At 36.8% G+C, this 14,068-nt stretch overlaps 1 protein-coding gene and 1 long non-coding RNA gene across 8 annotated transcripts in view; one reads left to right on the top strand and one right to left on the bottom strand.

The window, feature by feature from the left end:
- Positions 1–3,321: 3,321 nt before the first annotated feature.
- RORA (RAR related orphan receptor A) overlaps positions 3,322–14,068 on the bottom strand; it is a 753,017-nt gene continuing 742,270 nt past the window's right edge. For all 5 annotated transcript variants that reach the window (XM_033189890.1, XM_033189891.1, XM_033189887.1 and 2 more), the window contains one exon: positions 3,322–12,675. In XM_033189890.1, coding sequence (XP_033045781.1) covers positions 12,511–12,675 — 165 coding nt within the window. In that variant the 3' untranslated portion in view covers positions 3,322–12,510. The remainder of the gene's footprint in view (positions 12,676–14,068) is intronic.
- The window catches only part of LOC117070564, a 44,935-nt gene continuing 34,428 nt past the window's right edge, over positions 3,562–14,068 (top strand). For all 3 annotated transcript variants that reach the window (XR_004431964.1, XR_004431965.1, XR_004431963.1), the window contains exon 1: positions 3,562–3,633. This is a non-coding gene — a long non-coding RNA (uncharacterized LOC117070564). The remainder of the gene's footprint in view (positions 3,634–14,068) is intronic.

The following is a 14,068-nucleotide window of genomic DNA, read 5'->3' as shown; positions in this document are numbered from 1 at the left end:
TTAGATACGTTCTGTATTATGTGGCCCCTGGGCTGAAAAAAATCCCAGAATTCATTGTTCACTTGAAAGATAGTCTTTTATAGCATGTAAGTGTCCTACAGAGAGAAGTTGATAACAGATAATTCCAAGTAGAATAATTTAAAAATTGTGTTTGTCTTTAGAATGCAGTGTGTGTTTTATCAGAGGGGTAGAGAGAGAATGGTAGAAGGGGTGGGTATGGGGCCTGTTAGGAAGTCATTATAATAGATTTTGGGCGAGGCTAATATTAATTTTCGTTCTTCAAGTAAAGAACAATTGATAGATGATGTAGCTTCTTCCCCACAAAAGGGAAGTTATCCTGGAATTAAAAATATTGTTTGAGAAGTCTATCAAGTAGGTAAATAACAAATGGATTACTGAGAGATGACTATATTATACTGGAGTTGATATTTTCCCCTCCCAAGGAGAAAAAAATCTAGAATCCAATTAAGTTCAGAAAGACTGGTTTCTCTGTTTCCAACATGCGGGATAAATGACATTAGAAAGAAACCAAGAGTTTTCTTCAGCTCACAACTGGTGGCACAGTGAAAGGAGAGAGCTCCTGTTAATCTCCTAGAGTGAGGCTTCCGCCACCATTGGGAGTCCAGGCTTGCTTCAAAAGCTGGGGGTAGGGAGTAGAAGCAGTAGGGGAGCCATCACTGTGATTCTGCTGGAATCCAGGGGGGTTCTCTTGACCAAACATTCCCTTCTCACTCTCAAGTTCCGGAAATACCTTAAGCATGGAAATGTCTTTTTTCTTCCTGTCTCTGATGACTTATATGACATTAATAACCTCTTTTGGACCATGGTTTTGAACACCACTGGGCCCTATCTTCAGTTTCTTCTTCAAAAGGGGAAGCCAAGGTGCTTAGTTGCATCTCAGCACAGCAGCAGCTATCTTTCCTACCACCGTGCATGTGACTCGGTGTTTTCACAGGCCTGTTAGGAGAAGCTGAGGCCTCTGCACCTGCCCATTTGGTACAAACGCACATTAGATGTAAAGTCCGCTTTTGAGGGGCTAGACTTGCCCCTTGCTTCCTCTTGCCTCATGAAGAAAACTTTAGTAGTAACAGTAGCAACTAAGACATTCTTACTGACCAGACTATGGTTATTACTTTTGCTTTCTTTCCTAGACTTTATTAATAACCTCACATTTGTTGTCTTTCTGCTTTTCCTGTGAGATCATCAGGAACAGAATTTTAAGAAGTCTGTTCTGTATTCCCATTTAAGTACCCTTTTTGAAACTGAGCAAGCTAATCCAGCATAAAGAGGTGGCTGTAAATCATTATTTTTAGCAAAAGGAGTTTAGGCATGAGTTTGGGCAGAGATCTAGAGGTGACAGATTTCATATTTTAAACTCTGTTTTCATTAACTCTCAATTTCTGCAGACACTGTAAAGTGTACTGTTTATGTAGAACTTGATGGGCTACAAAGGTTTCACAAGCATAATATTTCATTCTGTTTTTGCTGAGGTAGTTAAACATAAAAGCAGGATTAGGGATTGTTTACTACTTGCAGCAACTTTGGGGAATAATTCAGATATTTATTGAATGCTATTGAGTGTAGGGGATGCTTAGGCATTATGATATGTGGAGGAAAATGCCAGCTCAGTTGCCTTTATTCTGACTTCAGAGTATTTTATAATTTGAATGTCCTTGATATTACTTTGAAAGTAATTGATGACGAGATTTTTGCACCGTTAAAATGGTGTAATACTTAGCTGATGCTAAATTTATGGTTCACCCTAAGTAATTTACTCAAAAGAAGGGGTGGGAGTGGGGTATTGACACTGCAAGTAGTCAGAGACTCTAATAATAAAGTCTTTCGCAACATTTTTGCAATTCAATTTTAATGATTTCTAAAGCAAAGATGACAAAATATACTATGCATTCAGGATTTCTTTCCTGCACTCAGGGAAGATAGGACTGATCAGTCATGTCACCCTTTTCCTTTGAGACAGGAAGCAACTTCAGAATTCTCAATTCTGCGTTTCCAAGAGTGACTGTCAATCAGTGGGTGTTATCTCACAAGTTAATACTTCTTTGCCTTCTCTGATCAAAAGCGTTGCTTGATCCTTTTAAACATATTTTCCCTGCAAATTGGCAGCAAATAATTTTTATTTATTTTTTTGAGGTGGAGCCTTGCTCTGTCACCAGGCTGGAGTGCTGTGGCGTGATCTTGGCTCACTGCAACCTCTGCCTCCCAGGTCGAAGTGATTCTCCTGCCTCAGCCTCCCGAGTAGCTGTGACTACAGGCGTGTGCCACCAGCCTGGCTAAATTTTGCATTTTTACTAGAGACAGGGTTTCACCATGTTGATCAGGCTGGTCTCTAACTCCTGACCTCGTGATTTGCCCATCTTGGCCTCCCAAAGTGCTGGGATTACAGCCGTGAGCCACCGTGCCCACCCAATATTTTTTTAAAAAGTACCCGGCCAATAACTTTTTAAAAAGTGCTACACTGGCCAGGCACGGTGGCTCACGCCTGTGATCCCAGCACTTTGGAAGGCCGAGGTGGGCGGATCATGAGGTCAGTTCGAGACCAGCCTGACCAACATGGTGAAACCCTGTCTCTCCTAAAAATACAAAACTTAGCCGGGTGTGGTGGCACACATCTGTAGTCCCAGCTCCTCGGGAGGCTGAGGCAGGAGAATCGCTTGGACCTGGGAGGCAGAGGTTGCAGTGAGCCAAGATCACGCCACTGCACTCCAGTCTGGCGACGGAGCGAGACTCCGTCTCAAAAAAAAAAAAAAACCGGGCATGGTAGCTCATGCCTGTAATCCCAGCACTTTGGGAGGCTGAGGTGGGTGGATCATCTGAGGTCAGGAGTTAGAGACCAGCCTCAAAATGGAGAAACCCAGTCTCTACTATATACAAAATTAGCCGGGTGTGTTGGTGCATGCCTCCCAGCTACTTGGGAGGATGAGGCAGGAGAATTGCTTGAACCTGGGAGGTGGAGGTTGCAGTGAGCCGAGATCACGCCATTGCACTCCAGTCTGGGCAACAAAAGAGAAACTCCGTCACAAACAAACAAAAAAAAAGTGCTGTAGTATACACCAGTGCTTCCCACGCTGTAATGTGCATACAGATCACCTGGGATCCTATAAAAATGCAGATTGATTTAGTAGGTCTGGGGCGTGCTTGGGATTCTGCAGTTCCAGCAAAGTCACAGGAGATGCCGTGCTGCTAGTCTGTGGACCACACTTACCGAGTTTCTCCTAGACCCTTCACTAGAGACAAAATGTAAGCTAGGAAACTATGTACAGTCCAATTCAATAACCAAGAAAAAAGAAGAAAAGGCAAATGTTCCATTAGAAGCTGAAGTTTTATTATAGGATAACAGTACATAAAGCACATCTAAAATTGATGTGTTCAATGCACTTTTAATAAAGGTAATGTAATATTAAAGGTACAGTTTCTAAGTACAATATAACAACATTCATATTAGAATGAAAATTGGAGTATTTAAAAGACAACATTAAATCTCTCTTTTTTGTACAGCTTGTATTTACAAAATGAATCAAAATATTTTTTTTTTTTTTAAATTCAGGACTCAATAAAATAAACAGCTGGAAATAAGCAGACTACTGTAAGAGTGAATTGAAAAGAAAACCCAAGGTAAGTGGAAAGTTGGATGATCCTCTAATAAAGATCATTAGCAAAGTTTTAGTTCAGTACTAGTTTTAGGATTCCCATAAATGGCTTGCATTTTTAGTGTGGCAGAAAAGGAGTTTTTACATACTGTACACAAAACAGACCATATATTCATAGGTACAGTATTACTGTTTCCAAACTTGCATGTATATTTACAGAAGGCTGAGTTTGTTTACTCACACAGAGGTTTGTGAAATTTGTGTGCTTCATCCTCAAGACCTACACACAATTAGAATCAGCATTTCATGTGGTCTTTTTAAATGTGGCTTTAATACTTGGTTGTAGAAGACAATGCTAACCATAAGGCTTGGCTTACTTTATAAATTTCACAAAACAACCCAGGAAAAAAGTTTTAATTGGGGCACACTTGTTATCATTTAACAATTGTCAAATGCTGACCTGTGCTAGCCATTGTGCAGACGCAAAGAGATACATACAATCTCTACCCTCAGGAAGCTTAGGATGCTAACTGGTGCTTTAAAAAAAAAGGTTTCAGTCTCTTTCCAAGCGAGGCAGTTAAGGAATGATGTGATTTATATTAAAAGAGATTTCTCCCTCAACTGTAGCCAATCCACTTTAAAAGGTTAACTACTACCATTAGCTCTCATTAACCACACAATTGCATTTATAGTTAAGGTAACAGCAACTCTTCCACAAAGATGGAAAATGTCTAGAATTGTGGGTAAATATGCAGTGCATGGAAGCCAATAATCATGGCTTGAGAATTTATCACCTTCAATTACAAAAAGTGCAGTAAACAGAAACATTTGCTCTACATTTATAAATTGCTCAAAAATCTTTGCTAAAGATCTTACAAATTCAGTAATATTACAGAACAATTCTAATCAATATTTAATAAGGTTAACTACATCCTTAGTTAGATATTTGATAAACTTTGCTTTTTAATAATGCCAATAGATCTTGGGAGAATGTGTAGAAAGGCTTAATTAAGCTCATTATTAAATAACTTTAAAAATGAAGGTCCTTCACTCAGTTCATGGAACTGGTTGAGGTTATATTGAAACAGAACATCCCGTGTCGAATTTGCTTTATGGCCCATGTTCTGGCAGAGGACGTCTCCATCCTTCTCATGACTCAGGTAGGAGGGGAAAGGTTTATTCTGCCATCAAGCCATCTAGGATATTTTATATAAATGCCTATTATCTATAATAGGAGCTAAAAATACAACTCTGTTAGGTGCCCATAATATAATTCCTTAATAAGAAAAAAAAGTGTATTACTCCATTAAACAAGTTTCTTTAGGATCTTGAAGGCCTGGCAAATTATTTTTCAGCTTAGGAGATATGCTATAAAGCAAGTAGCAAACATAAAGTAAATGCTAATAAGTTTCCATATAGCCATATTTATAAACAAATTCACCCTATAGATGTCAAATATCCATACTAAGGAAGTAATTTTATCCTAATTAAATACACTCTAGAATAATTTATATAACGATATTATGTATTTAAAGAGAAAAGCATGTCCCCAATCCAGCACTCTGATACAGCTGCCAGTTGGGCATAGGTAGATATATATATATATGTATATATATACAAATATATAGTTATACTCAGTGAAATTAACAAGACCCAAAGGTGGTATTGTCTAGGAATAAAAGGGATATTTTTTGTTGTTCACAAAAGTAACTTGTCTAGCACCACACATCAGAAAAACACAAAAATAGCACACTCTAGTTCTAAACAGCTATGTCTAAAATAGATTATATAGTAAAACTGGTATTATACAGCATATTGTGGATTTGATAAACAGATAAATATTTGCACTGAGTAGGCTGTTTATAACATTTTCTTATCTATACAGAATGAAAGCCAAAAAGTTAACTGTATAGAGATGTGCAGAACAACATTAAATATTATGACTCAAAAGCAGGGACAGGTAAATTTGAAAGAAGAGTAAGAGAGAAAATGTTTACAGGCCATTACAAGTTCTTAAGTTAATAGTAAATAAGGAATCGATTGCTCAAGTTGAAGAAAGCAGTAAACAAGAGATTGCATTTACATGCAGATGTCTAAAATTTGTATTTTTTAAGTCTATGCACAAAAGTCATTTGTTTTATTGCTTGACATTCAGTTATGGCTAGATTATTTAACCTATTTTTTTTGTACTTTGGAAACAAGAATATTGTTAAAGGTGCCATAAAAATGGACAACATTGAAAACGGTTTGCAAATAAACCACCTAACACTGCAGTTCTTTATACATATTAAAAGCCTTGTCTGGGGTTTGTCATATGTTAAATATTATTTAAACTGGGAAAATATGTTGTAGCTTGAAGCCTCCCATTGGCCCAAACATCCAATACAAAAACACATCTCCACAAAAGGAGCAGGCAGACAATACAGGTACATTTATAGAAGCAGCCAGCTAATGTCCTAATGTTTAAAAATTTACCACTGTTTAATATGAGATTTCAGACTGTGTGGATAACAAGAGAATTTTGGATTCAGGAAGATGTATACAGTACATATGGATTTTTTTTTATTGTGAAATCATTTTCACTATATTGCTCGAGAATTATCTGCATTTACATATGCAATCTGTTCAATGATAAGTTCCTAGAAATAGTATTCATCCACATTAAAGTAATAATGATGAAAAAGGAATCACACATGAACACTGGAGAGAATTTAGTTGTTCTTAGAGAACAACATAATGGCATGTGCAGCACGTCAAAGCTAATAATAGCAAGTTATCTTTCACTAGTTCTTAGAAGGATGAAAGAAAAAGAAATGTGGTACTGCTAATGTGGCAAAGTACACTAAATGTAAACAGCAAACACAGATTTTCTAGGCATCTATTTAAAATATTCATATTCACTTTCTCAATATAAGACTCCATGTTATGTTGCATCACTGAAAAAAGGTTGTTTCTATTTGGATTGAATATTCTGTCATTCATTTATAAATAAATGACTGAATGTATTTATTGCTCTAAGTTCTGAGGGTTTGGTTGAACATGGAGATCCCCTCTGCCCATCTAGGATGGCTACTTGGTATGAAGTCAGGCTTCTGGATTCTTTTAAAAATTATTCTGAGAGCCTGACAACACTGATCTCAGCTATACAGACAGACAGACAGATCCAGAAGTGAAACCAATTGCACTGTGGAGACATTGCTAGTCAGTCTTCTCATCTCTTAAAAATAAATAGCAAGAGGAAGGTCCCTATAATAAAATCTGATTGAACCTCTTTACTAATATTATATTTAGGTACAGAATAGAAGACCTGTATCATAGACTATTACCAATAGATCAAGATTTACTCTTGCAATTGCATTTCTGGGCTCATTACTTGATCTATAATATAAAGTTGTTTTCATGGGGTTCTATATCATAACTTTATAAGAAGAGGCAATCACATGTTATGTAAAAATGTCAATAACGTGTGTGTGTATACACACATATACAAATACACACAGAGAGGAGAGATTTCTACCGTTTTCCATATTCTTTATTATCAAAAACAACATGGGAAAGGTATCCTTTTCATCTTATAGACATGGGAAGTTTTCCCAGATTATGTTCTTCTGTCATAGTAAGAAAATATATAAATCTTCTTGTGAATGTGTATCCCAAGATGGAAGAATCAGAGCCAACAATTACATTAAACTTCTCTGACTTTATGGAAAGTAATATGTGGAATATGATAACAAAACTGTATTTCAAAAATATAACATGTAACACTAAATGTTGGCTCGAGGTGCTGCTGTCATACAGGCAGGTTTTGTTTTGTCTTTAAACATTAGCACTTGTAATGCATCAGATATAAACTACACATGTAGAAGTAAGAATTGTTTTCCATGAAGGAATTTTTGGTTTGCTTCTAGAGGAGACCACATGAAAACAATAGTTAATTGCTGGTATTTTGTATTTTATCTTTTACCTATATCACTGTACTGATAGGCAGGTCTCTCCTCTTATTACTGCTTTTAAAACTTTTCATCCTTAATATGTAGAATTTGAAATAGTTTTTAACATATGATGCTATATATATATTTATCATGAATATTTTAATTATTAGAGAAATGGTAACTGGAATATAGGACTATACTTTGAATGATGCTCTTTGCTGGTACATTATCTATTAATTTATCTTTTGAACACACTGGCATAACTTTGCTTTGGAAGTTATTCAGTGTTTTGAAACACAAGACTGAAGAGCACATCAAGTTCTGAACTCAACAAAATGAGACGAGACTAAAGAGTTTACACACACGCAGTTCTATATAGTTCACTTGTGCCTTGGAGGGATAGTATTATTATCATTATTATTAATAATAAAAAACACAATTTGTCCCAGTAGTACTGGCCACCCTGTTTTAAGAGTTTTAGGAGATCCCTGAGCACATTGTTTCTGACTCTTAACCCCAACTCCAAAATGATAGGGCTTCTATCGTTGATATCAAGATGGATTGTCATTCACAGTAAGTCAATTATAAGGTGCTTATTTACCCTTGTTTTTCACCAATCAGCACAAAGAACTGTCAGAAAATAACTTTTTATTATCTTAAAATAATAGCATTGGAAGGACATATGATTTAAACAATCAATGTTTGAAACAGTGGCTTTAGGATTATTATCTGGCTGCCCCTCAACAATAAGAAGTGATTCGATCGACATTCCTTAGCCAAAAACAAAAGGCAAAACAAAAAAAACCCCAAAAAAACAAAAAACCCCAAAAAACTGTACAAATATGTATTTTTCCCTGAGGGATCAAGGTACACCCGCAAGTGCTCTATGTACATATTGCACTAGAGAGGAATGAAGAACATGTGCAAAAAAGCAACAATGAGAGAAGCTTACATACTACTTAAACCTTTTCATGAAAGATACTACTAGGTTTTGCATTTTGGAATGTCGGAACACAACAGCTAGCCATTCCTTAGTCTAAAACTAAAAACACACATTTCTACTATGGCACATTCAATGAAATAAAAAGTTTTCCAAAGACAGATAGACAAATTCCATCAAGAAAATAATACAAAGTTTGTTTGTTTGTATTTTTTTTTTTAGAAAATTACATTACTTTCTTTCTTTGTTTCACATTACAAAATCTTTTTTTCTTTACACAAATCACATTTTATTGCAGGAATATTTCAAGTGCCATCAAATATTTATAGAAGGGTTAAAAAAATAGAAGTCTCTCTAAAGTGGTCCAGACAAGGCTTTGTATAGAATAAATCTTTTTTTCCCCCATCTTCTAGTTTTGATTTAAGTATTTTGAATACATTTTCTTTTCCATTGACACTTAGTAGCCTAGAAGCGGTCCGACGCACACACATCATACACATGCATATCTCTCTCTCACACACACACACAGACACACACACACTCCTTCCTCACCTGACTCTCAGCCCACCCCCATATGCTCACAGATAACTGGGTATCCACACTATAAAGAACAACCAAACTTAGAAGCAGTGTCTTAAGTCATGTTTTTCTTAAGTTAGAAAGGGTGAATTAGGATGCTGAAGACTTTAAAAAAAAATCCATAGCTTTAATACAAATTAAGATGCTGAACACTTTTTAAAAAATCCATAGCTTTAACACAGTTTGCAAACTGTCCAAAAAGCACTTTCATCTGTACTTTTGTTTGCATTGTGACCAAGGCCAGGTTTTTCACAATATAATAACGATTTGGACACCAGTGGAACAGAAGGTATTCAGGCTTTGTACAAAAGCCTTATTTGCCTTATGTAAAACAATTGTATAAAGGCATTATAGCAGCGGGGCTGACACTGATGTGGTTCCAATCCTTAAGACTATTGGAGATTGAAATTTAGGAAACTTTAATTATAAGAACTATTAAGGATAATTGTTCTGATATCACCCAAGTATTTTATAGGTTACATAGGTGTTTTTATAATAATGAAGAAAGGAAAATGCAAAGTTTTTCATATCCTTTTCTGAGCTCCATATTTTCTTTTAAACTGAATTTATTGTTTAACATCACATCCCAACTTCGATCCAAATAGTAGTCAGTTGTTTTCTTGTTTCACGGAGCATGTCTCTGTCTACTATTCCATTCTACTATGCCAATCAGTGGACTTGGCTCTTAAGCTCCACCCCTGCTTTTCTTTCAGAAACACCTGGGAAGAAGCATCATATTACCTATCTTGTTTTACCATAAAAGCAATGTCACCATGGCATGGCTATTACTGAGGTTAGAGCATGAGTTTGTTTGTTTGTAGCTACATGCAGAATCCTTTCTGGGAAAAGGAATTTCTTTTAAGTTCAACATTATGTTCTCTCTCACCCTTAGAGAAATTTAATTAGCTTTTATTATTTCACAAATCGACACTGGAATTAGGTTTAGTTGCTCTTTAATGCGCTAGCACCTGAGGCTGGTCATATTCAGAAAGCTTTGGTTAAAAAGAAGTTAATATACTTTAATAAAACCATCCCCAAATTTAGTGAATCTGAATGACAACAAAACAAAACCAAAACCAAAAAAAAAAACAAAAAAACAAAACTCAAACAAGAACAAAACACCATTTCCCCTCAAAGGAGAAATAATAGAAAAAAAAATGGATGAATAAATAACTGAACTAAGCTTGGTACTCTTTTCAGAGTATAAATACTATTGATCTTTAAAGGAACTATGCTTACTTAAATTAAAGATTTGATTTAACCCTTCTTGCCCCAATATAAATACTATATGCTGACAGTTAGCATCTCTCTATAAACACATAAAATTTTACATGCCTGTAAGAAATTTAAAAGGAATATTACTCTTATCTTCTATTTATGGTTAAACTCTTACTATGTTTTTGAAAAAAAAGTTGGATGTTATTTAGGCTTCATACACACATCTGTGTGAATAATACCTTCCCCTTTTCCAAGTCCCTCAGGAAACAAGTCAGAAAAGTCAGTGGAGTTAGAAACAGAGTGAAGTGCTCTGGGAAGCCCATGCTGGTAACCCAGCATGACGTGAAGAGCTGCAGTTCCTGTAGCAGATTCCACAGGGACCCCAATGGCAGAGGAGACTATTTCTTAGACATAAAGGGCTGTGTGGAAACTCCTACCTTAACACCCATCGGAGATGTTCCCTTTTCTGTACAAAATGGTCTTTGACCAGTAGTTTGAATCCCACCCCTAGTGCGACTAAAATCATCGTCTAAATGCCTACATTCCCAAAAGGTCACTTGTTTTTAAAATATGCACACCTGTTTATCAGGCTGTTCCTTTCCCCTTCCTCTACTAGGGATTATTAAAACAAAAACAAAAACAAAAACAAAACCCATGAAATTAAACAAAATAAACTCAGTATTTCTCACCTGAACACACAAGCCAAATAATCTTCTAAATATTTAATAAAATAAATTACAGTCCACAGTTTCCTAGTGAAGATAAATACAAGAGTAAATGTTTGCAGCTAGCATCAACTTCACTTTAAAGGCTTAAAGTATTTAATATTTAAATAAGAGAAACTGGTTCAACGTTGTATGCTTCCCTCACCCTCCTATCCATCGTTTTTCAAATATGAAGAGCAACATATAGCATCTATTGACAACAAATCTAGAATCAGTTCACTTTGAGATAAACTCACAGGGTTCCTAGATTATACCAAGAACATTTAAACATTCACAGAGTAAATGCTTCATGTCATGGGGGAGTGTGCGTTTGCTCGAGATATAATCTTTGGGTCCTTCTTATAATAAAAGCTAGATTCCAATAAATATTCTGGTTATTGATTCGTTCTCAAAGCATAAGAATTCCAAGTTGAGACCGAGTCCGTATTTAACTACTGAATTGTGTAAAATGAGCTTCCCCTCCCTTGCCTCCGTGAGGTGGCATTTTAAAAAGCTTTAAAAACAAAACAAAACAAAAAAAGAGCCTGATGGTATACGTCCACCGCGCCAATCAATCATTCAACTTTGTATGAAGCATAAACACATCTATCCTTAAACTTACCAAAAAGCAAAGTATAATTTAGGGAGAGTTCCGTTTCTAATTCCAAATTCACGTGTTTAAAAAAAAATCCAACGTGGTGATTTCTAGATATGACCAGCCAGTCTATTAAAAGTAATTTTGTAAACAGCAGCATAAATACCTCCCGACGTACCTTCCAAGCCTTCTCAGTTAAACTTGTGTTTCTGGTGCACATGCGACACGACAGTGAACACGCTAGCATTTAATTTAAAGAAAAAGGTGCAAAATGAAAGTGCCTTATCAATTCAACAGGAAAAGCTACACCAGTAACTACATTTTATATTACTTAAAACAATATATAAACAATATCTCTTTTAGCTATATATAGTCTTCATGCCCATTTACCCTGTAATATATTATAATGCTATTGTTGCTACTGCTATGGACCCTTTTCATGCCATCCTGCGGACTGGCAATAATCGGTGAAAAAATAAAAACTTCCTTCATGAAACAAAGAGCCAGTTGTGCAAAGTAATGCCGCAACCTCCGCTATGCACACCAGTCACCGATTATTGCTGGACTCTCTGTTGTTACTGACAGATTGCTGACTCTGTAGAAAGTCTGTGGGCAGTGAGCTACAAGAAAAGGAAATCCTCCGACTTTAGTACCCTCCTTCTGTTGTAAACAGAGGTCAACGATCAAGAAGTCAAGACAGAAAAAGGGTCCATATCTGTAGGCATAATGGAAATCATATGCATGAGAAAAACAAGTTCAACTTTTATTTGTTTTCATTGTTTCCCCTCCTTTGCCTGACCCCGATCACCAAAAGATGTGCAGTGTGTGGCGCTCCAGGTCTGTGCAGGGCCATATAAAGTGTCTCGGTTAATTTTTTTTGTTTGTTTTTCATGTTTGTACTTCAGACATTCTAGAGGTGCTTAGGTGATAACATTTACCCATCAATCTGCATTGCTGGCTCAAATTCTGAAGTGAACAACTCCTTGTATAATGGAGGAAAATGAAGTCGCACAATGTCTGGGTATATTGCTTTAAATGCCATTAGCTTTTCTGTATGTCGTCCACATAAGGCTCTTAATGTAGACACCTTGCATATTAACTGTAAGTGGAAGAAAGGACACACTGTCAGGCAAGAACAGGCATGAGCATCAAAGATCAGGGAATCTGAATGATCTTTATGACATTGTTCATAATGGTGAAACACCCTTAAAGCAACTTAAACATCTCGTAGCAGAGGATTGGTAAAAATAAATGATGGCTGGGCGCGGTGGCTCACGCCTGTAATTCTAGCATTTTTGGAGGCTGAGGCAGGTGGATTGCCTGAGCTCAGGAGTTCGAGACCAGCCTGGGCAACACGGCAAAACGCCGTCTCTACTGAAAAAAAACTTAGCCAGGCATGGCAGTGTGTGCCTGTAATCCCAGCTACTCGGGAGGCTGAGGCAGGAGAATTGCTAGAACCCGGGAGGTGGAAGTTTCAGTGAGCCAAGATCACGCCACTGCACTCCAGCTTGGGTGACAGAGTGAGACTCTGTCTCTTAAAAAAATAAATAAATAAATGATGATATAGTCATGTCACAGAATGCCAAGTATACATTAAATATGATTTTCAAGATGAATAATTTAATAACTAGAAAAGATGTTCATAAGCAAAAGTTGGCACAGCTTGTCAGTGGCAGACTCATACAGAATCCAAGGCTCTTGACTTCTCCTCCTACTCCAAGATGCCTTCTCTCTACTTCCTGGAACCCTGCCCTCTACCACTGTGCAAAAAGAAGCTGTCTGGTGATAGAGAAGCGGGTGAGGGGCAATGGTGGGTGGGTAGCGAGGGCACTGCAACCGGAGATGATGGCATACTCTACACATTTTATGCAGAACTGGCACTAGTCAACTCCGATAACTACAAGTTTCTTTTCGATAAGAAGTTTTGCCTGTAATAAAGCGATGCTGGCTCTGAGCAAAATAATAGAGTCAGAAGACCTGGATGGAGGTCCCAGCATTGACCATTTACCAGCTGAGGGTAATGACACAATTTGCAAAATTACTTTTAGATTCCACAGCACCTCACAAAGGCAAACTGCCTATTATTTTAACCCAGAATAACCTTCTCTAGGAAATATTTTCACCAGATCTTGTCTACATGTTAAGTGCTGTTTATAATCAGAGATCATAATGGTACCCTTGCATTTGGGTACCTTGCATTTGGGTGCTCCACAAGATGGAGAAGAGAGTGAAGCTCCTGACAGGGCTCTTCCCTTCCACTTCTCATTCCTGCCCCATTGCCTCATTTAACAGGTGCAAAATCAAAAGCAAAACAGCAATTAACCCCCAGTTACCCTTTTCTGACCTAACAGGTGCGAAATCAAAAGCAAAAACAGCAATTAACCCCCAGTTACCCCTTTCTGATCTAACATAACTATAAAGGAGAGAAAAAAAACAAGCAAACAAATAAACAAGAAAACAAAACCAAAAACCTCTCACATCATCTCACACAA

Source organism: Trachypithecus francoisi, unplaced genomic scaffold, assembly GCF_009764315.1.
Source record: "Trachypithecus francoisi isolate TF-2019V2 unplaced genomic scaffold, Tfra_2.0 Lachesis_group3, whole genome shotgun sequence".
NCBI lineage: Eukaryota > Metazoa > Chordata > Mammalia > Primates > Cercopithecidae > Trachypithecus > Trachypithecus francoisi.
The sequence above is the reverse complement of the archived record's forward strand: the minus strand, read 5'-3'. Positions and strand labels throughout refer to the sequence as shown.